This window comes from Paroedura picta, chromosome 8 (genome assembly GCF_049243985.1).
Source record: "Paroedura picta isolate Pp20150507F chromosome 8, Ppicta_v3.0, whole genome shotgun sequence".
NCBI lineage: Eukaryota > Metazoa > Chordata > Lepidosauria > Squamata > Gekkonidae > Paroedura > Paroedura picta.
Window position 1 is genome coordinate 3,611,747 of NC_135376.1, and position 26,491 is coordinate 3,638,237.

General features: G+C 48.9%; 1 protein-coding gene across 3 annotated transcripts in view; it reads left to right on the plus strand.

Moving 5' to 3' along the window:
- Positions 1-26,491, plus strand: part of LOC143842841 (DIS3-like exonuclease 2) — a 228,492-nt gene that overhangs the window by 44,228 nt on the left and 157,773 nt on the right. For all 3 annotated transcript variants that reach the window (XR_013233376.1, XR_013233375.1, XM_077348100.1), the window contains one exon: positions 7,448-7,549. Coding sequence is in view for 1 of the 3 variants with exons in the window: in XM_077348100.1 (XP_077204215.1) it covers positions 7,448-7,549 (102 nt within the window). In the remaining 2 variants the exon portion in view is untranslated. The remainder of the gene's footprint in view (positions 1-7,447; positions 7,550-26,491) is intronic.

Genomic DNA, 26,491 nt, shown 5'->3' on the forward strand with positions numbered 1-26,491 from the left:
CTTTGCACAAAGTTAGTACCCTGGTGTATCTTGTTCTGCAGGTGAAAGATGGCTCAATCCAGCTGATCCTTTGCTGGAAAGGTGCTGGATGACCCTGCAGGTTTCTAAAAACGAATGACTCCCCCTCTTTTGATTATCTCAGCTTTAATTGAGTGTTTGTTTATTATTTGCTTGTGTCTAATTCTTCTGTCCACCATCCTGAGGGTTTGTTTTAAGTAGAAGGGTTGGATTTGGTTTTTGGAAATAATTGGGGGTCATGTCAGAGAGGCAGAGCATCTGCTTGGCTTGCAGAAGGTTCCAGGTTCAACCCCCAGCTCAGGTAGGATCAAATTCTAGGTGATGACAAAGACCCTGGAAAGCAACTGTCCGTCTGAGCAGGCCGAACTGACTTTGATGGACCAAGGGTCTGACGCAGGGCAAGGCAGCTTGATGCAGCCCTCTCAAAGGAATCTGCTTGACTCATTCACAAAATAACTATTTCCTCGCCAGTTTTTGTGGGTATCCCTGTTGGTCTTCAGTAGAAGAGCTATATTTGTGATTTTGGGGGTAGGAGCTCTCATGAGTATAATCTCTGTCAGTCTTTATGTCCCAGTTAGAAGTGGGAAGGTACATTGCCAAGAAAGGAGGCAGAATGTAGAGGTACAATCCAGAATGCAATCTGCTCTAACCAAGCTGATTTACAATTTTGCATTGTACCTTTGCCTCCTGACCCCCCTTCTTAGCAACCCCTCTTCTGACTTCTAACTGGGATATAAGGACTCGGGGAATCTCCATTCCTGCGTGTATCTGACGAAGGGAGATTTTACTCATGACAGCTCCTGCCTGGAAAATCTCATTGGTCCTTAAAGTGCTACTGGGCTCAATTCCAGCTTTTCGGTTTCCACGCCAGTCTTCTGGGAAAAGAGGGACCCAACCAGGGACTTGCAGGCCTGCCTGGGGATTGTGTGAACAGACCTGTTCACGGACACAAAGAAACCGTGCCCGTCAAGCTGCCCAAAGAACGGAGAACTTCTCACTCCCTCTGCTGTCCTTTCAACATTTGGCACGGCTGCGGGCAGGTGGCAGAGACGGCTTTTTTTTTGCGAAATAAGGGGATAAAACCGTGGGGTGAAGAAAATGGCCAGCCGTAATCACCTCCTGGCACGGCTCCCTCCTTACGGCTCGCTGCACAGGGGGTGATGACTGAATTCTCTCGAATGATGTCAAAACATTTTTAAGTATGTGGTGGGATTGCGGCCGGGAGGGGGAGGGAAAAGGGGAAAAAAAAAAAAGCTGGACTCTTCCAAAGCACATCTTCCAACTTGAATTATGTTAGTCCAAGAATCCTTGCAATTTTTCGGCATCTTGTAATGGGAGGCACAGCTGTCGAGCGGCTGCAGGGAGTTACTTTGTCCTGCTGTGGGATGGCCTCCGTTTCACATCAGGCCAGCAGCCTTCCCCCTGGGCTTGAAGGCTTCCAGTGCCAGGGCAGGGTGGAGGGTGCAGGCCTGACCCGGTGGGGTCCTTGCTGTGGATTTGGGCAAGAAACAGTATTTTTGCCCAGGGGTAGACAGCAATATTTTTGCTCCTGGTTGGATGCAGTCTTCCTCTTTCCTTTTGAGCTTGACTGGTAGTTTCTCTATTGAGGTTTGGGATGCCAGAGGCCAGGGATCCCCTGGGGCTCACCAAGTGGCTTTGGAAAATGGGTGGCACCCGATAGAAGAAGAATTAGAAGAGCAGCTGGTTTTCCTGCTCCAATTTTCACTCCCCCTGCCAGCATGGGAATGGGTAGCGTATTCGTTGGTAGAATGACTGCAGTCAAAGCCAGTGGGTTCTGGTTGGTTTACAGTAGTGGGGTCTCACCTGGCCCTGGTCCTGCGGTCCCAGAGGACGCTCAGTGCTTGTGCACAATGCAGCCTGGAAGAACCTAGTGCAGGGGTGGCCAAATAGTGATGTCCAAGGACTACAATTCCAATGAGCTCTTGCTGGCAGGGGCTCATGGTATTTGTAGTCCATGGACGCCTGGAGGGCCGTGGTTTGGCTGCTCCTGACCAGGTGCTTAGAAGCAAGATGCTGATAGAAGCCTGTCCTTGAGTGGTGGGGAAATTTTAGTGATATCGGGCGGCAGAACTGAATGTAAACGCATTTCCAGTGGAGCCTGCCCAGACGTTAATGGCCCGTTTTCCATCAAGAAAAAGAGCAGTTTTATTGCCCGTGAGGGTCAGCAGCAATTACGTGCTGCTAATTAAAGCAGAAGTTGTACTTGCTTGGTTGAGCCAGCTTGAAGCTGAGCCCGCCTGGTGAAATGGCTAAAGGCGGCAGCTTTTAATCTGACGAGCCAGGTCTGATTTCCTGCTCCTCCACATGCAGCCAGCTGGGTGACCTTGGGCCAGTCGCAGTCCTGATAATGCCGTTCTTACAGAGCTGTCAGAGCTTTCTCAACCTCTTTCATTCTGCAGCCAAGCGTACTACTTGTAAGCAGTAGCTAGCAGGTAGACACAATGTTCCTGTCGCCACAGTCTATGGCAGGGTCCTTGGCCTTTTTGAGCCAGAGGGTACCTTTGGAATTCTGACCCCGGGCGGAGGGCACAGTCACAGAACGGATGCCGCAGGAGCAGGAGCTGGAGCTGGAGCTGTACACACGCCCAAAAGAAGCCCACGTGCAGGGGAGAGGAGGGGCAGGGAAATAGGAGTGAAGTGAAAGAAGAGAATAAAATCCATGCTGGTGTTATTTTAATCTGTGTTATTTTAATCTGCACAGCCAGCTTGGCGCAGTGGTTACGAGCAGTGACTTTGAATCTAGAGAGCTGGCTTTGATTCCCCACTCCTCCACATGCAGCCTGCTGGGTCATCTTGGGCTAGTCACAGTCCGGTTAGGACTGTTCTTATGGAGCAGTTTCTGTTGTGGGGAGAAGAAGGAATGGCGATAGTAAGCGGCTTTGAGACTTCTCAAAGACCTCCTCCTCCTCAGGGGCTCATGGGAATTGTAGTCCATGGACATCTGGAGAGCCACTGTTTGGCCACCCCTGGTCTAGGAGAGTGAATGCACCGACGCTCTTCGCTGCTTCCCAGGGAGAGCCACCTTGGTATTGTGGTTAAGAGCGGCAGCCTCTAATCTGGTTAGATTCCCTGCTCCTCCACATGCAGCCAGCTGGGCCACTCACAGGGTTGTTCTCACAGAGCAGTTCTCTCAGATCTCTCTCAGCTCCATCTCCCTCACAGGGTGTCTGTTGTGGGGAGAGGAAGGGAAAGAGGTTTGTAAGCCACTTTGGGACTCCTTTGGGTAGTGATAAGAAGGGTACCAACCCCCCCCCCCCCAGCTCTTCTCTTCTCCTCTCCTCAATCCTGTCTGTGCGTTTATCTTCTCTTGTTTCCTCCTCAGGACAATTCCAGGAGGCCAGAGAGGCTATGAGCTTGTGACCGGCCTAGGAGCTGGACACGGGCTTCTCATTTCCGTCCCTAAGACCTGACATGCTGATTGCTGCTCCTTGCAGTGTAGGAAGCCAGTCACGGATAAGACCCATTCATACATATAATCTCCCCCACTTCCCCCCCCCCCCCAAATGCCTCTGACTTATGAATCGGCCTTTCAGGCAGGCTTAGCATGAGGCCCAGAGGACGGACTGTGACACAGAAGCATCCCTGAGCTTCCACGTGGCCCTCATCCTTGGGACGAATCCAGCCCCTCGAAATGACAGCAGCAGCCATTTAGAACGTGTCTTCGCTGCTGGCCTCAGCAAAAGGAGAACCTTCTTGATTAAAATACGCCTCAGAGATCATTCCTTGCCAGAGACCCTTGAAATTGCAGCCCGCATTCAAATGGGAGTTTTCTTTGGTGCTGAGCAGCTTAATGAGATGCTTTTCTTCTCTCGCCCCCCCAAGGGCATATTGAAGAGGGGGAAACTGTGTCACAGAAGCCATTTCAAGCTGATGGTTGTGGATGTGCTGACGAGGAGAAGTGTGCCGCTGCCACCTGCTCCATGTAAGAGTTAGTGTCTAGCTCAGGAATCCCAGAGTCCTAGGATCATAGAGTTGGAAGGGACCTCCTGGGTCATCTAGTCCAACCCCTGCACTGTGCAGGACACTCACATCCCTCTCACTCATCCACGATCACCTGCCACCCCTTGAACCTTCACAGAATCAGCCTCTCCGTCAGATGGCCATCCAGCCTCTGTTTAAAAATCTCCAAAGATGGAGAACCCACCACCTCCCAAGGAAGCCAGTTCCAACTGAGGAACTGCTCTAACTGTCAGGAACTTCTTCCGGGTGTTGAGACATAATTTAGAATCCTAGAGTCATAGAGTTGGGACCTCCTGGGTCATCTAGCCCAACCCCTGGCACTGTGCAGGACTCTCACAACCCTATTGTTCATCCACTGTGACCTGCCACCCTTTTGAACCTTCAAAGAATCAGCCTCTTTGTCAGATGGCTCTGTTTAAAAATGTCCAAAGACGTTTTTGCTTTCCAAAGAGAACCCACCACCTCCTGAGGAAGCCTGTTCCACTGAGGAACCACTGTAACAATCAGGAACTTCATCCAGTGGTTTAGATGGAATTTCTTTTGAATTAATTTCATCCCGTCACTGGTCCGGGGATTGAACCGGGGACCTTCTGCATACTGCTCTGATGCTCTGCCATTAAGCCACAGCCCCTCCCTCAACAATGGCTTACATCCTCTTCTGGGCTATGTTTGCATCCTTTGACTCGATGCTTCTGGAGCTCTTGGCCAGCTCTAATGGGGTCATCCACAGATGGTTTTGGTCCCAGCCATCTACGTTGTGTCGTGTTGTGGCTTGAGAGTCAGGGTTGGTTCGGGGAGACACTACTTGTGTTTGGGCCCGTTGCACTCCCTCAGCTCAACCTACCGCATGAGGCAGTAGTGAGGTTAACATGGAGGAGGGACAAGCCAAGGAGGCCACCCAGATTTCTCAGTGGAAGGGCAGGATAAAATGTGATGGATCAAGAGGTGCCCACTTGGGTCAGGCCATTTTTCAGTGGGGTCACCTCATCTTTAGTGCACTGACCTCCCTGTTGATCATGAGGGCCCAATGGAGAGGGGGTGTGGCTCATTGGCAGAGCTTCCTCTTGGCCTGCAGAAGGTCTCAGGTTCACTCCCCACCACCCCTAGTTAAAGGGACCAGGTAGCAGGGGATGTGAAAGCCTTTGCTAGCTGCTTCCAGTCTGGGACCAGTGGTCCGGCTCATCGTGTCCGAATGCATCATGCAAATTCAGGTGACGGTGTTCTTGCCCAGGCGTCTGGTTTGTTCCATTCCATCCCACCTGCTCTCCTTTGTTCAAAGGTTGCTGGTGGAAGCGCCGATCCGGGGATAAATTATGAGGTTTCTCATGACTTGGACTGATGATTTATTACAGGTGTTAAGGATGTTAACAAAACCCAGGTCTCTCTACCCATTAGAGTGTTAATTAGCCTTGCTTACTGAATGGTCTCTGTATTTAATTTTACTTGAATTTTACATAATCATGCTTCACCCTATACTAATTGAATTTCGTGCGGCCTTGATACTATGGGCTTTCTTTTCTTATCCTCCTACGTATTTATCCCTTTATTGCTTTAAAGCTAGGGCTGCAATTTTGTTAGTTAGCCATGAGATTTTCTGTTTGTTTTCTGGGGTCGAGACACAATTACAGTGGCTTTTAAGGATTTTGACCTGAATTGTTGCATTATATATTGCTCATGTGGAATTTATTTGCTTTTACGTGGCTTTGTGGTTCATTTTCTTGTCGCCAGCTGGGAGCATCTCACCTCTTGCCCCTTGGACCACTGCTTTTGAGATCGCTGTGACCAACTCCCTTTCTCATCTCCCGGATAGCTGCTTGTTACCTGTGATGGTCAACTGTCTCTTTTCTGGGTCTTGGTTTCCTGGGGGCCCTGGCTGCTAACTCTCTCTCTTTTTTTTCCTTTTGGTATGGCTGAAATTGAGATTTAACAGAAGGAACTGCTGGAAAGATCCCCTGCTGCTCTGTGAAATGGATGAGGACGGGTTCCAGTTTTGGTTTTTTCGAGGGACGGCCATTCTGCTGATGGTTCTCCTTTTCAGCATGTGTCCAGCCTGCCTCATTCCCTTGACGGGCCTGGCCCGCTGTCCCTTTGGCCCGAGATCCGTTTTCTCTCTGGGATGCTAGCTTTCTCCTCCAAGCTCGTGTATCTTGTCCGTTCCCTACTGCTTCCTGGATTTCATGCCCCCCAAACGGCTTGGGATTCTTGGCAGCCACGTAACCTTGCCGGCTTCAGCAGGAGGCCACCGGGGACATGTCCTCTGCTCCAGTGGTGGAAACGTGGGACCTTTCTGGTCCAGGGCTGCTTGCAGTTGGGCAGCTTGGGAACAGCTGTAGGTGAAGGGAGAATGACAGCTTGGAGCACGAGGCAGGAAATAGTAAACGAAAAGAAAGCCGGGGTAGTTGGGGAGGGGGGGTTGTCCCTGCATGCTTGAGTGGGATCCAGAAGCCAGCCTGATTGAACAAGAAGGAAGGGATGGGAGTGAAAGGGACCAGTGAAGAATGGAGCGGTTCCCCGTGCTAGTTGGGACCCCCATACGAGTTGAAGGGCAGGCCGTTATATCAAGTGGGGCACCGGGTCAGTGTGACTGGAGAAGAGGATGTTGCCATTTTGCTTAGCAGGAGAACAAAGGCTGTCTCTGTAAGCCGGCAGCTTCCAAATGTTGAGTGTTGGCTTATAGAACTATCTATCGTAAGGGCATTCATGGCATCTGGGTTTTGGCCACTGTGTGGCACAGAGTGTTGGACTGGTTGGGCCACTGGCCTGATTCAACATGGCTTCTCTGATGTTCTTCTGTATTTTTGGTACTTGGAGGGCAGCAGTGGGTGGGCTTCTGGAGTCCTGGCCCTGATGGCACCTGAGTCTCAACCACTGTGTGTCACAGCGTTGGACTGGATAGGCCAGTAGCCTGGTCCGATATGGCTGGTGGACTTCCTGATGGCACCTGGGTTTTGGCCACAGTGTGACCCAGAGTGTTGGATCATTGGCCTGATCCAGCATGGCTTCTATTAATATGTTAGTCTTCCAGTGGCTTTTATCCAGCTAAATATCCACTTTTTAGGACCAAACAATTGGGGTGGCCATCCCCCAGGAGAAGCATGTTCAGTCAAGGCAAAGCAGACACGCCTCCTTCCTCTCGCAGTAGTTGACGTTCTTCTCTCTTATGTATCCTTAAGAGACCTTTAGCTGCAGATCAAAGGGCATCAGATTTCTTTTTAAAAGGTTTTCACTTGTGTGTCTAAAGCCCTCCTCCCCTCAGGAACTTGCCCAAGATTGGACGCTTCCTTTCCCCTTTAGGTGTCGGCCTCTGAAAAGGGCATTCATGGCCCGGGAGTTTCTGTCCTGGGGCCGTGCCCCACGATGCCTCTTCAAGCGAGCTCGCGTCCGTTCCGAAAGCCTTTCCCTCTGGCCAAGGGCTGTTTCTTTATTTTGTTTTGGTCTTCCTCTCTAGGACAGCATCCGGGATGTCTTCATTGATGGCGTTGTGGCTCGCAACAGAGCTCTGAATGGGGACATTGTGGTGGTGAAGCTGCTTCCAAAGGACCAGTGGAAGGTCAGTGCTTTGATCTTTTTTCGGAGGGGGGGATGGGAGGCTCAACAGGCCCTGGGCCCGAAAGGAGCATCTTTTAACTTTTCCTATTGAAGTTCCTCATGGTTGAAAAAAGAATACACGTCGCAGTTCACAGGAAGTACCTTGTGAAAAGTGTGGTAGGTAGGCCTGCGATCCAGACTGGAGGCCGTTGAGGAAGCTGGAGGCTCAGAACAGACCCACAGTGGGCTCCCTGTGGTCTGCGGAGCAGTTCAGCAGTCGCTCAGCCCGAAAATCCAAGCCGGAAGCAACAGTCCTACAAGGCTGTGCGCCACCTCTTTTTCGCTAGTCATCCTCTTGGACTGGAAATTGCAGTACCCCATTTGGCCTCTTGTAGTGGTGGTGCTATAATGTTATGGGGGAGAGCCGTGGTCCCATGGGTGTCTTCAAGACTAGGGGTAGTCAACCTGTGGTCCTCCAGATGTCCATGGACTACAATTCCCATGAGAATTGTAGTCCATGGACATCTGGAGGACCACAGGTTGACTACCCCTGTTCAAGACCATTTGTAACAGTCTAATCCAGGGGTGGGCAAACTGTGGCCCTCCAGATGTCCATGGACTACTATTCCCATGAGCCCCTGCCAGTAAATGGCAGGGGCTCATGGGAATTGTAGTCCATGGACATCTGGAGGGCCACAGTTTGCCCACTCCTGGTCTAAGCTTTTGTGGCTCAGATGCAAGATCTGGAGCTCTGAATCAGCAAAGCTGGAATAAGTGGTGTTAATCTTTAAGGGGAACTGGCTGGCCACTGTGTGAGACGGGAGGCTGGACTAGATGAACCCCCACTGGTCTGACCCAGCAGGGCTCTTCTGAGGTTCTTATGAAGGCCTCAGTCTGTTTGCTCTGTTGTTGGCTCTCCAGAGGAACTGATTTAATGCTATATGAGATAGGATGCTGGACTGGATGGACCACTAGTCTGACCCAGTAGGGTTCTTCTTGATTTCTAATGAAGGCCTAGGTCTGCATGCCCTGTTGTTAGTCCACCAGGGGAATTGGTTGGCCACTGTGTGAGGCAGAATGCTGGACTAGATGGATCCTTGGCTTGATCCAGCAGGGCTCTTCTTAGTTCCCTATGAAGGCCTCAGCCTCTGTGCCCTTTAGGTGGATCTCCAGAAGATCTGGTTGGCCACAGTGTGAGGCAGGATGCTGACCTTGTAGGGATCCAGTAGGGATCCTCTTATGTCCTTAGAGCCCCTTTCCTCCCAGACCATAATTTCCTGTGTTTTGCTGTCCGAACCTCTAGTCTTCTTAAATCTCATCCTGAAGTTAGCAACCCAGCATAAGGTAATTAATAAATCTGAGTGGGGAGGCTGATTCGCATTTCTAAATGTCCTCACGTGTCACAGTGTTAATTCCTTAGTGGGTAAACTGGCCTCAGCGGGCCTTTCAGGGAGAATTGGATCCTGACTTATTTTTCCGGTGGGATGAAGGGAAGCGCAGATGGGCGTAACCGATCTGAAAAGCAGGAGGAAGCCAACCTCCTCAATCTGCCGTTACGGTTTCCCCCCACCCGCTTGCCATGGATGTTAAGCGCCTCCGATTATGTTAGTTGACAGCCAGCTCCTCTTGAAGCAATGGCGTTTTCAAAAAATCTCAAGCCGTCCTTTCCAAGGCCGTTTCTAAACAGGGTGCGTTAACACTGGATCGTTGTTGATCCAGCGTCTTACGTAACAGCTATTCTTCTGGGCCTGTCTGCAGCTTGGATTCTGGTGGAACTAATTTTTCTCAGAATTGTGTGTTTGGGTTTTTTTTTTTTTGCTCATTAGAAGGATTGAGATGGCCTGTTTTATAATTTCAGCAAATAGAGGATTTGCAGCCTGTCCCTTACAGGAGAAGATTAGGGCACCTGTTATCCCAATCCGAGATCCTGCATTAAGGTTCTCCCACATGGCATTTGCTTGTGGGTGTGTGTTTTTAGGATGCCTATTAAATGAGTTGTTTGTGAAGTGAAAAACTCGCAATTGAATTATTTGGGAGGGCATTGCTAGACAGGCAAACAGTGGAGGAGTGCAGGGAGCGCTTCCTGTTGGCAGCAGAGGAGAGGACCCGCAGTGATGGGTTTAAACTACACGTAGAATGGTACTGGTAAGGTATCAGGTAAACATTTTGCACAGTCAAAGTACTTCAGCAGAGGAATGGGCTGCCTAAGGAGGTGGGGAGCTCCCCCTCACTGGCCATCTTCAAGCAGCGGCTGGACAGATCCTTCTCCTGGATGCTGGAGGCTGATCCTGCACTGAGCAGGGGGTGGGACTAGATGGTCCTTATGGCCCCTTCCCACTTTAGGATTCTAGGAGTCTAGTTCAGCCGTGGAATGGGCTGCCTGAGGAGGTGGGGAGCTCCCCCTCACTGGCTGTCTTCAAGCAGCGGCTGGACAGATCCTTCTCCTGGATGCTTCAGGCTGATCCTGCACTGAGCAGGGGGTGGGACTAGATGGTCCTTATGGCCCCTTCCCACTTTAGGATTCTAGGAGTCCAGTTCAGCCGTGGAAGGGGCTGCCTAAGGGGGTGGGGAGCTCCCCCTCACTGGCGGTCTTCAAGCAGTGGCTGGACAGATCCTTCTCCTGGATGCTTCAGGCTGATCCTGCCCTGAGCAGGGGGTGGGACTAGATGGCCTTTATGGTCACTTCCAGCTCTATGATTCTGTAAATAATGTCGCTGTCACAAAAGGCTGACCTGCCTTAGTTTCTGAGATCTGATGAGATTTGGCTATCTAGGTCAGGCATAATATATGCATGCTAGTGTAACAGCCAGTATCCCAAACAAAGTTCCCTGACGGGGACTCAGTGGAAAGCACACGCTTGCTCAGCTTTATTGGCTCCAGATTGGAGACCGAATCAGGTTTGAGGCTCTTGTATTAACCTTCAAAGCCTTAAACGGTCTTGGACCAGCGTACCTGCAGGACCACCTTTTTCCTTATAAGCCCCCAAGTGTGTTATGATCTTCAGATCAGGATCTGCTCAGGTTCCCCTGCCAGAAAGAGGTGTCTTGACCAGGGCCAGGGCCTTTTCAGCTCTGGCCCCTGCCTGATAGAACAAGCTCCCCAGGGAGATCAGGCCCCTGCGGGACCTCAATCAGCTGTTCGGCCTGCAAGACGGAGCTGTTCCACTGGGCCAGGGGTAGTCAAACTGCGGCCCTCCAGATGTCCGTGGACTACAATTCCCAGGAGCCCCTGCCAGCATTTGCTCCTGGGAATTGTAGTCCACGGACATCTGGAGGGCCGCAGTTTGACTACCCCTGCACTGGGCTTATGGTCGAGGCCCACAATAACTCCCGCCGGACAGCTGACCTCACCGCTAGGAAGAGAAGGAGGAATTGGAAGATCGGCTCCCTCCTAGAGACCACCCCATCTGGGTGTTTTAGCTGGGCTGATTGTGTAGATTGATTGTTTTGAAGTTTTGAATTGTATGTGCATTTTATTGATAACCGATATTACCCACCCTGAGATTCGGGAAGGGCAGGCCACAAATAAAAATATATTATGTTACTATTATTATAAAGGAGATTGAAATATTCCAGGCCTTTTTAAGAAGGAAGGGCTTTATCTGACCTTGTGGTGCTTGTTCTTGGACACAATCAAACACACGCGCAAGGAGTGGTGGGACTGACATTCCCGAGGCTTCAAGGAGAATGGCGGGCATCTCTTGCGGCCGAGAGGAGCCCTCCCTCCTGTGCGGAAGGGGAGTGTTCATGTACAGAGCCTCAGCTGCTTGCTCAGTATGGAAAAGAGCGAAGGTGACTTATTGCAAAACCTTTCCGGGATTTAGCGGAAACTATTTCTCACACTGTGCCGCTGGGGGGGATTTAGCAGGGCCAAAAGGATGGACTTGGGGTCATCCAGAACCGCACCCATGTGCAGCAAGAATCCCCTCCCAAGCTTCATCGGTGTTGAAATGAGGTGGCTTTTGTGTTTGGGTCAGTGATGGTGAAGCTCTCTGAGGTGGGGGTGGAAAGAACCATCAAGTTGCAGCTGAGGTATGGTGACCTGTTGGGTTTTCAAGGCAGAATAGGGTCAGTGGTGGTTTGCCCTTGCCTGCCTCCTTGTAGTGACCCTGGACTTTTTGGGTGGTCTCCCATCTAAACTCTAACCAGGACTGATCCCGCTTAGCTTCTGAGAGCTGACAAGGTTACAGTGGGTGAGCGAGAGGGTTGTGAGTGTCCTGCCTAGTGTAGGGGGTTGGACTAGATGACCCAGGAGGTCCCTTCCAACTCTATGATTCTGTGATTCTGTCCCCTGACTGTCCTCTCTTAGTGTGCATGTATGGGATTAGGGTGTTGGTGTTGGTAGTTTTTCTTCCCACCCCCGTTTTTATTCCTGTTCCAGAGAACTAGCTGACAGCTTGTCTTCACATGGTCACTTCATGCCGTTTGATGAGGCCAGCCAGTTTTGGTCCAACGTGGTCTTTTGCTGCCCTCTGGCCTCGGCTTTAGTTGAAAGCTTTTGCCGTTTTGGCAGGCACCTTGGAATCTGTAACACAGCTTTTCTCAACTTTTTCTCAACTTTCTCAACTTTTTTTACTGTTGAGAAACCCCTGAATCATTGTTCGGGTTTCAAGAAACCCTGGAAGTGATGTCAGCAATCTAGACAAGTGTTGGGTGCTTCTTCGTCCAGCCCAAATCTAGAGCTTCCTGCCCCTCCAGGCCCAATTTTGCGTTTGTGTGTGTTTGACATGACTGTATATGGTCATATTACCCAATTAATTAAAATTTTATTTTCTCCCACGTAGCCGGAGAAACCCTTTCAGGACCGTTGCAAAACCCCAGGTTTTCAAGAAACCCTGGTTGAGAAAGCCTCCTGTAACTGTGCCAGAGTTTCTTCACTCTCTTTTCTTGGGACATCCTCCAGAGCAGCAGACAGGGCTCTTAAATCTGAGCAAAAAAATGAAGTCTAAAAATCTGAAGATCAAAAAGTTAATGTCTATCCGTCCGTACACCCCCCTGAACTTATTACTCTAATGCAAGGGCCAGGGCCTTTTCGGTCCTGGCCCCTACCTGGTGGAATGAGCTCCCTGAAGAGCTGCAGGTCCTGTCGGAGCTCTTCTGCAGGCCCTGCAAAAGGGAGCTCTTCTGCCAGGCATTTGTCTGAGGTCAGGTGGTGGCCCGGGGGCTAAGATCGGGCCCTTCTCCCCAGGGGGAGAGGCCACTGTTAGACTGGCCTGGTTCCCCAGATTGTTCCACCCATGCCCAATTATCCATCCGCTCCCTTCTGTTCATCCAGTGGGCCTGTGTGGGGAATGGTTATTAATCACCATCATTATGACTGAGTCATTGTTTATGGGGTTTGAATGGGGAATTTTAATGGTTTTAATGTACTGGATTTGTAGTGAATTATTGTGAACCGCCGAGAGCGGCGGTCATACAAATCAAATGAATGAACAAATGAATGCTAATGCTAATGCTAATGCTAATGCTAATGCTAATGCTAATGCTAATGCTAATGCTAATAATAATAATAATAATAATAATAATAATAATAATAGTTTTTCTCATCATTTTACCATTGAGAACCCCCTGAAACATTCTTCAGGTTCTGAGAAGCCCCAGAAGTGGAGTGATCATGTAGCCTGTATTTGGGAAGCAGAGCTGTGGACACGCCCACCTGGGGCCCCTCCCCCTCCCGCCTCCAGGCTCATCACTGGCCATTTTGGGAAGAGGGGAAACGGGTCGACACGACTATGCAAAATATTGAAAATTAACTCCCACCCCTTTTGGAAACCCAGGGCCGTCAAGAAACCCCAAGGTTTCACGAAACCCTGGTTGAGAAAGCCAGCTCTCATAGTCACTCTTCAGCATTTCAGGCAGTTAGTATGTTAGTAGATTGATATTTTAATGGGAATTTTAATGGGATTAGTTGTTGTGTCCCGCCTCGAGCCTATCGGGAGAGGCAGGAAATAAATCTAATAATAATACAACAACAACAACAACAACAAAAGATCTGTGTTCCTATAACAGGAGGCCTTTTGATCTACACAGGCTATCTAAAGCCCCCCCCCCCGAGTCCCACCCACTTTCTAAAAGCCCTCAGTGACCACCTGGAAACGTTGCAGTGGGCACCATGTTGGGGGACCCCTGGACTCGGCCGAGCCACTTCAGCCTGTGGGAGGCTGTTGGGCCAGATTTCTGAACGGACTTGGAAGCCTGACTGTGCTGTTCTACTTTCGAATAATAATTTGATTGGATTTATATACCCTCCTCTCATATGGCTCATAGTATTAAAACCTTAAACCCATAAATATGTCCGAATATTAAAATCTCAACACATTAAAACCTCAACATCTCAGCAGTTTTCCAATATACCTGGTCACAAGATCTGCGATATATGTATGTATGTATGTATGTATGTATGTATGTATGTATGTATGTATGTATGTATGTATGTATGTATGTATGTATGTATGTATGTATGTATGTATGTATGTATGTATGTACACACACATGCTCACACACACACACACACACACACACACACACACACACACTTTGTTGGTCTTAAAGCAACAGAACAAAGTTTGAGTCTGGGGACACCTTTAAGGTGAACAAAGATTAATTCTGGGTATCACCTTTCATGTGCACGCTTACTTCTTCCGATACGTGGAAACAGATTTTGCCAAACATGACTCATAGGTGGAGAGAGGGCAGGGCGGGGGATTAGCTACCAACCCCTTGTTGTATTGCTACTGACTGCCAAATGATAACCTTTCTTGTCCCACAGTCCTCAGCATATTTGGTTAAGATTAGGGCCCAGGTTGTACAACCCTCCTTTATGTTGGAGAAGTCATGATGAGTTTGTTTTTTTCCCGGACAACTCTTGGGGGCGGGGCAGGTGGTAAACTGATTTTACACATGATTCAGCGGTTATGACGAGATTGACTTCCTCTGCTCCAGGAAATCTTTATGTTTTGGTTGACTGCCCGTGCCCAAGGAGGAAGTCCCCTGAAAAAAAGCAGCAATTTGAAAACTGCCTTATATTGAACCAGCAGATCCACCAAAGGCGGTATTGTTCGCTCAGGCTGGCAGCAGCTCTCCGGGGTCTGGGACTGAGGTCTTTTGCATCTCCTGATACCTGATCCAGCCGTTTTCCAGCTTCAGTGATGTCCAGTGATGCCAACGGCTATCAGAACATCTTGTAAAGATGGCATCACCCCCGGGGTGCCCTCGCGTAGCCCCATGGCTCTCCAGAACCTTGGTTGGGAATTCTTAACTGGAGACATCAGGGATTGAATCCGGGACTTTCTACATGCCAAAGAGATGCTTTACCACTGACCCAAGCTACATTTATTTCTTTACGTGGTTTATGGCTTGCCTTTTGCATTGATCCTCAAAGCAGTGTACGGAACATGCAAAGTAGATTGAATTGAACACCATAAAATATCCATTAAACGATGCAATAGGACCTGGGAGTACAGACAAAAATCTGCTTAATGCGCACAAAAACAGCCTAATGCAAACAACAACAAAAATAATGCAAACAAAAATCTGACATAACCGTAATGCAGGAAGCAGATTTCAAAGACAGGTGACGTGGAAGTGAAAAGGTAGGTGATACACACAATAAACATTGCAATAGCGTGCAATTGTGTGACATTAAGCGTTTTCCTGAACGATTCCATTTTACTATGGCTCTAATCTCATAAAATGCCCTTATGAAGATTTCTGTTCGCCATATATATATTTATTTATTTATTTATTATGTCGATCTATTTCCCACCACTATCGGTGAACCGGCAGGTAAAAACCAACGATAGCCTGCCGGAGAAAATCAACCCCCACCTCTTCCCCCCATTCCCAACCCCACCTCCACTGATTGCCTCCTTAAGTGTGTCATTTTGCAAAATGATATTCATGTTGGGGGACCTGTTTAATCTCAGCAGGCGCACTCCTCCATGAAGTTGTTACGAAGGTGGTCTCCTAACTGGTTGAGGGAATTAGATTGAAAGAGACAGAGTGAGAGGGGCAACTGGGATTTACCCCCTAGGTATACAGGGATTTCGCCCTTAAAGAGACCTCTCACAATAAATCAGGAAAGTGTTGTTAGTAAGGAAAAGAGTCGCCTTCCCTTTCCTCTCTCCACAACAGACACCCTGTGAGGTGGGTGAGGCTGAGAGAGCCCTGAGATTACTGAAGAAGAAGAAGAAGAAGAGTTGGTTCTTATATGCCGCTTTTCCCTACCCAAAGGAGGCTCAAAGCGGCTTACAGTTGCCTTCCTCTCCCCACAACAGACACCCTGTGAGGTGGGTGAGGCTGAGAGAGCCCTGATATCACTGCCCAGTCAGAACAGTTTTATCAGTGCCGTGGCGAGCCCAAGGTCACCCAGCTGGTTGCATGTGGGTTAGCACAGAATCGAACCTGGCATGCCAGAGTAGAAGTCCGCACTCCTAACCACTACACCAAACTGGCTCTCTAGCTGCCGCTGCTGGACTCTTGCTCTTTCCCACATTCCCCGTCAAAAGCAGCATCTCTGTTGGGCGGGGCGTAGGGTGACCTCTGCCTGGGTCCGAGCTGTGGAAGCCTGAGATGGGAAAGTGTGTCTGATCCCGTTGTTTTAAAGGTGTGGTGTGAGCTGTGAACTGTTAAAAAAGGAAAGGCAGGGACCGCGGAAGTGAGCTTTGTCAGGGCTAGGTCGTGCTTTCTTTTGCAGTCATTTCCTCTGGGCCTCTGGTCCTTGGGCAAACATTGCTTTGGGTAATTGCTGCACAGTCCTTCCACGTTTCTTATTGTTTCCACCTTATCTCCGAAGGGGCCTTGGCTTGCCTGGAGCGACTCCTTTTCCACCGCATCACTTAACCTTGGAGTCAGTTTTAGCCACTGCCTTCACCGGCCCTTCCCATCACGTGAAATGCAGTTGGCCAAAGACCGGTTCTCACACGGTTGTGTGTGTGTGTGTGTGTCCTGTAGAAGCTGTTAATTTCCCCTGAACCCTAAGTGGCTTCAGTAAGCCCTGAATCTTGCCAGGCCATCTGATTTTGGTTAACCACTTTTGGTTGTGTCTCCCCCCACCCCCAATAGATGTGGGCCTCAGAGAAATGAATATTATTATTATTATAGAATCATAGAATCATAGAGTTGGAAGGGGCCATACAGGCCATCTAGTCCAACCCCCTGCTCAACGCAGGATCAGCCCTAAGCATCCTAAAGCATCCAAGAAAAGTGTGTCTCCAACCTTTGCTTGAAGACTGCCAGTGAGGGGGAGCTCACCACCTCCTTAGGCAGCCTATTCCACTGCTGAACTACTCTGACTGTGAAAAACCTTTTCCTGATATCTAGCCTATATCGTTGTACTTGAAGTTTAAACCCATTACTGCGTGTCCTCTCCTCTGCAGCCAACAGAAACAGCATCCTGCCCTCCTCCAAGTGACAACCTTTCAAATACTTAAAGAGGGCTATCATGTCCCCTCTCAACCTCCTTTTCTCCAGGCTGAACATTCCCAAGTCCCTCAACCTATCTTCATAGGGCTTGGTCCCTTGGCCCCAGATCATCTTCATTGCTCTCCTCTGTACCCTTTCAATTTTATCGACGTCCTTCTTGAAGTGAGGCCTCCAGAACTGCACACAGTACTCCAGGTGTGGTCTGACTAGTGCCGTATACAATTATTATTATTATTATTATTATTATTATTATTATTATTATTATTATTATTATTATTATTATTATTATTATTATTATTATTATTATTATTATTATTATTATATTTATTTATTTCCCGCCTCTCCCAACAGGCTCGAGGCGGGTCACAACAACTAACCCCATTAAAATTCCCATTAAAACATCCATCTACTAACATGACGGCTAAAAATCCCATCCCTCCCCTAATTATCAAAGAGGTGAAGAGGAAAGGATAGGGGAGTAGCGTACACTCCAACTCCTGGGGGGGGGGAGCGATGAATAAAGTGGGAAGTTGAGAACTGGATTGTTTTATTAATCATATTTATAGTCCGCCGCTCATGGACCATTCCCCTCTACCGCAGAGCCCCTGCGATGGGCGTATTTCTCAGGGTTAGTGTCAGAAGTTGGTACTTAGAGCTCCTTCATACAGGCCCTGCGGAACTGCATGCGAGTTCCGTCAGGGCCCTTAGATCTTCTGGGAGTTCGCTGCACCAGGCAGGGGCCAAGGCCGAAAAGGCCCTGGTCCTGGTCAAGGCCAGGCACACTTCTCATGGGCCAGGGCTCACCAGCTTGTTATAACCAGCTCTACGGGGGGCATAAGGAGTTAGGACCCTCAGATACACTGGGCCCTTACCACCTTTCATTTCACCATTGCAGTGTAAGGCACTCATTTCAGATCTAGACTGAAGATTAGTGCGTCTCCTTTGGCAGGGGCTGCGGCTCAGTGGCAGAGCATCTTTTGGCATGCCGAAAGTCCCAGGTTTGGTGCCTGGTATCTCCAGTTGTGCCTCTGTGTGGGTGCCGTCTGGCGCGCCGGCACCACCCCTCCCCTCCCCGGCGCTGCCCGCCTTGGGCTTCCGCGATCGCTGAAGCGGCCGAGGTGCGCCAAAATGCCCAACCCCGCAAAACCCCTCCTTTTAGTCAATTATATGGCGCTGGGGAAACTAGTTCCAATGTATATAAAATGTTGTAATCCACCCTGAGCCTCCAGGAAACTACCGAAATAAAAAAAATTAAAAATAAAGCGTGCATGCACACAGAATCTTATACCTGATTTAAACTTTGTTAGTCTTCATGGTGCCTTTAGCCACAAACTCAGTTCTGTCGCTTCAGATCAGCTCGGCTCCCCACCTGAAGATAAAGGCTGGGAGTTTTATTTTTTAATTTAAACCTTTGTTAAGTTGTCTGGGCCTGGAGTGAACTGGGTGGAGCATGGGATGAATATAAAAATGTGAAGCTGCCTTCTTTTGAGTGGAACAGGATTGCCTGCTTCAACCTAGATAGCTTCTGTGATTGTTCGGCTGGGGATTAAACCTGGGACTCTCTACATGCCAAACAGGTGCTCTCCAGTTTCCAAATAGCACATCGTGCGCAGTTCTTGATTCTTCTTTCCTGGCGGCGAGAACTCTTATGCCAAGTGAACTTTTCTCTTTTGTTGTTTGGCTGCCTTCTAGAACAAGCAGATGGGCGAGATAATAGCAGCGTGAAATGACTAGTCGGGATCTTAATTTAGGGTTTGATTCCCCTCTCCTCCTCCACGGGCAGCCTTGGGTGACCTCGGGCCAGGCACAGTGCTCTCAGAGGAAAGGTTTTGTAAGCTGCTTTGGGTGGTGAAAAGTGGGATATAAAAAAAAACAGCTCCTCCTCCTCTTAATCCCCCCCTCCTTTGTGAGGTTTCTTCATGCCTTGTCAGTCCTGTCTTAATGAACTGTTGAAGACTTTCATGGCCGGAGTCAACTGGTTGTTTTGGGTTTTCCGGGCTGGGTGGCCGGGGTCTGGTAGTTTGAGTCCCTGACGTTTCCCCAGTAACTGTGGCCGGCATCCTCATACAGAGGACACAACCAGATGGGAATCTCTTCGTGCCCAAGTATGGAGCGTGTGAACACTTTCTGGGCATTAAAGATGATGCACAGATAGATTCCCATCGTGCCCTGTCTTCCCTCTGAAGGTCACAGTTCCTAGTGAAGCATCAGGGACTAAAATGACTAAACCAAGGCCACACACCCCGGAAAACCCATAGCCACCCATCCTATCTTACCCTCATGAGTGCTTGTTGTTGTTATGTGCGAAGTCGTGTCCGACCCATCGCGACCCCATGGACAATGATCCTCCAGGCCTTCCTGTCCTCTACCATTCCCCGGAGTCCATTTAAGTTTGCACCTACTGCTTCAGTGACTCCATCCATCCACCTCATTCTCTGTCGTCCCCTTCTTCTTTTGCCCTCGATCGCTCCAAGCATTAGGCTCTTCTCCAGGGAGTCCTTCCTTCTCATGAGGTGGCCGAAATATTTGAGTTTCATCTTCAGGATCTGGCCTTCTAAAGAGCAGTCAGGGCTGATCTCCTCTAGGACTGACCGGTTTGTTCGCCTTGCAGTCCAAGGGACTCGCAAGAGTCTTCTCCAGCACCAGAGTTCAAAAGCCTCAATTCTTTGACGCTCGGCCTTCCTTATGGTCCAACTTTCGCAGCCATACATTGCAACTGGGAAGACCATAGCCTTGACTAAACGCACTTTTGTTGGCAGGGTGATGTCTCTGCTTTTTAGGATGCTGTCTAGATTTGCCATAGCTTTCCTCCCCAGGAGCAAGCATCTTATAATTTCTTTGCTGCAGTCCCCATCTGCAGTGATCTTGGAGCCCAGGAAAATAAAATCTGTCACTATCTCCATTTCTTCCCCTTCTATTTGCCAGGAATTGAGAGGGCCGGATGCCATGATCTTTGTTTTCTTGATGTTGAGTTTCAAGCCAACTTTTGCACTCTCCTCCTTCACCCGCATCAACAGGCTCTTTAGTTCCTCTTCACTTTCTGCCATTAGAGTGGTATCATCTGCATATCTGAGGTTGTTGATATTTCTCCCTGCAATCTTGATCCCAATTTGTGACTCCTCTAATCCCGCATTTCTCATGATGTGCTCTGCATACAAGTTAAATAGGCAAGGCGACAGTATACAGCCTTGCCGAACTCCTTTCTCAATTTTGAACCAGTCAGTGATTCCATGTTCAGTTTTCACTGTTGCTTCTTGACCTGCATATAAATTTCTCAAGAGACAAATAAGATGCTCTGGTATTCCCATCTCTTTAAGAACTTGCCACAATTTGTTGTGCTCCACACAATCAAAGGCTTTTGCATAGTCAATGAAGCAGAAGTAGACGTTCTTCTGGTACTCCCTAGCTTTCTCCATGATCCAGCGTATGTTGGCAATTTGATCTCTAGTTCCTCTGCCTCTTCGAAATCCTGCCTGTACTTCTGGAAGTTCTCGGTCCACATATTGCTGGAGCCTAGCTTGTAGGATTTTGAGCATAACTTTGCTAGCATGAGAAATTAGTGCAATGGTGCGGTAGTTTGAACATTCTTTGGCATTGCCCTTCTTTGGGATTGGAATGTAAACTGACCTTTTCCAATCCTGTGGCCATTGTTGAGTTTTCCAAATTTGCTGGCATATTGAGTGTAGCACTTTTACTGCATCGTCCTTTAAGATTTTGAATAGTTCAACTGGAATGCTGTCACCACCACTAGCTTTATTGTTGCTCAGACTTCCTAAGGCCCATTTGACTTCACATTCCAGGATGTCTGGCTCCAGGTCAGTAACTACCCCATTGTGGTCATCAGGGATGTTAAGCTCGCTCTTGTATAGTTCTTTTGTATAATTTTGCCACCTTTGTTTAATCTCTTCTGCTTCTGTGAGGTCCCTACCATTTTGGTCCCTTATCATACCCATCTTTGCATGAAACGTTCTCTTCATATCTCCAATTTTCTTGAAAAGATCTCTGGTCCTCCCCATTCTATTGTTTTCTTCTATTTGTTTGCACTGTTCATTTAAGAAGGCATTCTTATCTCTTCTAGCTTTTCTCTGGAATTCTGCATTCAATTGGGTGTATCTTTCTCTTTCTCCCTTGCCTTTCACTTCCCTTCTCTCCTTAGCTATTTGTAAAGCTTCCTCAGACAGCCATTTTGATTTCTTGCATTTCTTTTTCTTTGGGATGGTTTTAGTTGCTACCTCTTGTACAATGTTGCGAACCTCCGTCCATAGTTCTTCAGGCACTCTGTCTATCAGATCTAATTCCTTAAATCTATTTGTCACCTCCACTGTGTATTCGTCGGGGATATGATTTAGTTCATACCTGAGTGGCCTAGTGCTTTTCCTTACTTTCTTCAATTTAAGCCTAAATTTTGCAACAAGAAGCTCATGATCTGAACCACAATCAGCTCCTGGTCTTGTTTTTATTGACTGGATAGAACTTTTCCATCTTTGGCTGCAGAGCACATAGTCAATCTGATTTCTGTGTTGACCGTCTGGTGATGTCCATGTGTAGAGTCGTCTCTTGGGTTGCTGGAAAAGAGTGTTTGCTATGACCATTGTATTCTCTTGACAAAATTCTACCAGCCTGTGCCCTGCTTCATTTTGTACTCCAAGGCCAAACTTGCCTGTTATCCCAGTTATCTTTTGGCTTCCTACTTTAGCATTCCAATCCCCCATGATGATAAGCACATCATTTTTGGGCGTTGCTTCTAGAAGGTGTTGTAGGGCTTCATAGAACTGATCAATTTCATCCTCTTCAGCAGCAGTGGTTGGGGCGTAGACCTGGATCACTGTGATGTTGAATGGTTTGCCTTGGATTCGAACTGAGATCATTCTGTCATTTTGGAGATTGTATCCCAAGACTGCTTTTCTTACTCTCTTATTGATTATGAAGGCTACTCCATTTCTTCTGCGAGATTCTTGTCCACAGTAGTATACCTGATGGTCATCTGAATTAAATTCACCCATTCCTGTCCATTTTAGTTCACTGATTCCTAAAATGTCGATGTTCAGTCTTGTCATTTCTTGTTTAACCACGTCCAGCTTGCCTTGATTCATGGATCTGACGTTCCAGGTTCCTATGGAATAAAAATCTTTACAGCATCGGACTGTCTTTTCGCCACCAGTTACTTCCACAACTGAGCGTCCTTTCGGCTTTGGCCCAGCCGCTTCATTCATTCTGGCGCTACTCGTACTAGCCGTCTGCTCATCCCCAGTAGCATATTGGACACCTTCCGACCTGAGGGGCTCATCTTCCAGCGTCATATCGTTATGCCTATTGGAACTGTCCATAGAGTTTTCATGGCAAAGATACTGGAGTGGTTTGCCATTTCCTTCTCCAGTGGATCACCTTTTGTCAGAGCTCTCAGCTATGACCTGTCCGTCTTGGGTGGCCCTGCACGGCATAGCTCATAGCTTCACTGAACTACGCAAGCCCCCTTGCCACAACAAGGCAGCGATCCTTGAAGGGGGTATGAGTGCTAGAAACTTGCATTTATTTAAAAGAAGCACAGAGCAAGCAGTCTTCAGGGCCCAGCTGGCCAGAAATAAGCGCTTTCTTCACTTCTACCTCCTGCGGCCTCAACTCCTCTGAACACATGTCCTGTTGGCAAATTGCACATTTAAAACAGTAGAATCTTGTTCAAGTTTGCAAGAATCATTTACCGTAAATTGCCATCTGCCAAATCTGTCTTTTCCTCCCCTTCCATTGCCAAAGCTGATAAAAACTTATCAAAACAAGCGTGATACCTGGAATTCACACCTCCTGCCTCCCCAGTTTGATAGATCTAGAGATGTACAAATGTTCTTTCTTTCTTTTTAAAAAAAATGTCAGCTTTAAAAAGTGTAACGGAGGGGTGGGCGTGTTCTACCAGCAAACTGTTATTTGTCCTTATGTGCTACAGAAAAGAATGTGCCGGTTGGGTAATTTATGGATAACTTACTGCGATGTGAAGATGTTTATACTGAAGGGCTCTCCAGATGTTGGCCGTGAGTGCATTTCTGTAGGACTTCTGAAACGGAGCTCATTGAGAGCCAGGCTGGGCAACCGGTGCCTGCCTCAGGACCTCCACGAATAAACGGAGGAGGGGCCTAATTTTGGAGGGCTAAAGGTGCGCCAGACCTGCCTGGGCTGGGGGGCATCTTCTTGCCACTCTGAAACACTCACATGCACACCAATACTGGGGAAGTTTGGAATTCAGGTGAAAGGGAACGGAGGAAGGGGAAGGGACACTCTTCAATTGGTGCGTGTGATTTCGGGAGGGGTGTTTGCTGTCACTTTGCCAGGACATGTAGAATGGAGCTATCAGAAATTTTAAAATGGGGGCCTATATTAGCAGGCCCCAAACCGTGTCCCTGGGGGCAGGGAAGAGTCCGTGGCACTGGGGGAAGCTCCAGGGGCCTGCTTTTGAGGCTGGGGGCCATGGCCTCCTGGCAGAGCATCTGCTTGGTGTGCAGACCGTCCCAGGTTCAGTCCCTGGCGTCTCTAGTAAAGGTGATGAGAAAGATCTCCTCCTGAGATCCTAGAGCAGGGGTAGTCAAACTGCAGCCCTCCAGATGTCCATGGACTACAATTCCCAGGAGCCCCCTGCTGGCAGGGGGCTCCTGGGAATTGTAGTCCATGGACATCTGGAGGGCCGCAGTTTGACTACCCCTGTCCTAGAGAGCAGCTGCCAGGCTGAGCAGGCAGTATTGACCTCGATGGACCAATTGTCCAATTCTGTATAAGGCACCTTCCTGTGCGTCCCTCTAGTTCTTCTCCCAGCCGTTCAGGTTTGTGGTTTCGTGGGATGGAAAACCACGGCTTCCCCCATGACGGGCGAGCGTAGGTGGGAGAACGTCGCCTGGATCTCGCCCAGCGTCTGAGTTCCTGCTGCGCCATGACTTTTCCCCAGAGCTGGACCCTTGGCTGGCCATACCGGCCTCTTCTCCGGAGCCTTAGAGTCTTGGGAGGATTTTTCCAGAGCGGCTACGTGCTATTCTTTCTCGAAACAGTTTTGAAAAATTTGCAAACCTTCCAGGTGAGTTTTGGGGACATGTGAAAAGTTTGGCGATGATGCCAGGGATTGCAGTTGGGGTCCTCTGCGGGTACGTCTTCCGGCCCCCAGTTTAGCTTACAGGTAAGGGAAGGAGAGACAGGAGGCCCGGAACGTCAGGCTGCTGGCGACGGAACAAGCATCAAGGAACGCTCAAGGACAGTTTTGCTCTGGAAGGTGAACAGCCGTTTTGTCGGGGCCAACGCATTCCTCTTTTTCCTCCGGAGAGGATTTAAATGTAATTCTGCGTCCGTTGTGAAATAGCGTACATGCACAACTGGCATAAACATTCTGATTACGGCCGAGGGTTTAGTCAACCTTTCCATGCCGCGACCTTCTGCGAAAATGGAGCGCAACTACTGTAAAAAAAGATGTTCTGGGGCAGAAATCTGGCGCGCGGAACCCGACGGAGACGCCAGCTCTTTTTATGGGCAGAGTTTGATAAATGGGCTTGAACGGTTTTTGAGTTAAACCTCCTGACCTGGGGAGCAGCTTCAGTAGCTCTTCAGATGTTCATAGAAATGGCACAGAGAGAATTCAGCTGTGTTTCCGAGATGGAAATTTTATAAGTGGAGGGGGGGGGATTACATATGAGCAAAAGGCAGAGGTGGAAAGAAGCACCCCTCCCTCGATGTCCACTGGGAGTAAATATTTTATTTGTTTTGGGTGTAGTGATGGGGCAGATCGGTTGAGAATGGGACTGCCATATCTGGAATATGGTATCCAGTTCTAGGTGCTGCGGTTCAAGAAGGATATTGAAAAGTTGGAAGGTGTTTGGAGAAGGGCTACCAGGATGGTGGAGTGGTTGGAATCCATGCCTTATGACAGGGGTAGTCAAACTGGGGCCTTCCAGATGTCCATGGACTACAATTCCCATAAGCCCCTGCCGGCGCGTTTATGGGAATTGTAGTTCATGGACATCTGGAGGGCCGCAGTTTCACTACCCCTGCCTTACGAGGTGAGATTGAAGGAGCTGGGTACATGTACCTCGGAGGAGAGGAGGGCCAGGGGTGAGAGGACAGCTGTGTTGAACTGTATGAAAGGTAGTCATGTTGAAGAGGAGGCCGACTTGTTTGCTGTCGCTTCAGAGACAAGGACCAGGAACAGTGGGTTCAGTTTACTCGAAAGGAGGTTCTACGTAAATTTTAGAAAACACTTTCTGATGTTGAGGGCTGTTTGTGGACGGAATACGCTGCCCCGGAGGGTGGCAGAGTCTCCTTCATTGGAAGTTTTTAGGAGGAAATTGGATGAATGTCTCTCAGGAGTGTGATTTTTAAGTCCCCGCGAAGGTGGGGGCTGGACTAGGTGGCCTTTTGTGGTCTCTTCCAACTCTGTGATTCTGATTTGAGGTGATAGAATCATAGAATCATAGAGTTGGAAGGGGCCACACAGGCCATCTAGTCCAACCCCCTGCTCAACGCAGGATCAGCCCTAAGCATCCTAAAGCATCCAAGAAAAGTGTGTATCCAACCTTTGCTTGAAGACTGCCACTGAGGGGGAGCTCACCACCTCCTTAGGCAGCTGTGAAAATTTTGTTCCTGATATCTAGCCTATATCGTTGTACTTGTAGTTTAAACCCATTACTGCGCGTCCTTTCCTCTGCAGCCAGCAGGAAACAGCATCCTGCCCTCCTCCAAGTGACAGCCTGAGCCCTGAGGACCCCCGCTACTCACCTCCCTCCAGTCTGATGAAACACCATTGGCAATAACTCTTTGAGTGCGGTTCTCTAACCAATTCCCTATCCACCTATCTGAAAATCCTGGGGATTCTCCAGAATCCAAACTCTTCCCCCACCTACAGAAATCAGTTTTGCTGGAAAAAACGGCTGCTTTGTAGGGTGGACCCTGGCATTGCTTCCCCACAAAGGTCCCTAACCTCCCAAAACTCTGCCCCCAACCGCGAGTGCGTGTTACGTCGAGGGACAACATGGCGTCACGCTTAGCAGGTTAGACCCAGTTCGAAGACCCAGGTTCAAATTGGTGCGGTGCTTTCCAATGTGACGATCTGCATATGGCATTCGGAAGAAGCATGCCTGCACACAAAAGCTTCTGCCCAGAATTAAACTTCGTAGTACTTAATGACACCATTGGACTCTAACTCAGGGGTAGTCCGCCTGTGGTCCTCCAGATGTCCATGGACTACAATTCCCAGGAGCCCCTGCCCGCGACAGGTTGACTACCCCTGCTCTAACTTTGTTCTGTCTTCCTTGGAGTTGACACCACGTAAGGCAGGGGTAGTCCACCTGTGGTCCTCCAGATGTCCATGGACTACAATTCCCAGGAGCCTCTGCCCGCGACAGGTTGACTACCCCTGCTCTAATTTTGTTCTGTCTTCCTTGGCGTTGACACCACGTAAGGCAGGGGTAGTCCGCCTGTGGTCCTCCAGATGTCCATGGACTACAATTCCCAGGAGCCTCTGCCCGCGACAGGTTGACTACCCCTGCTCTAATTTTGTTCTGTCTTCCTTGGCGTTG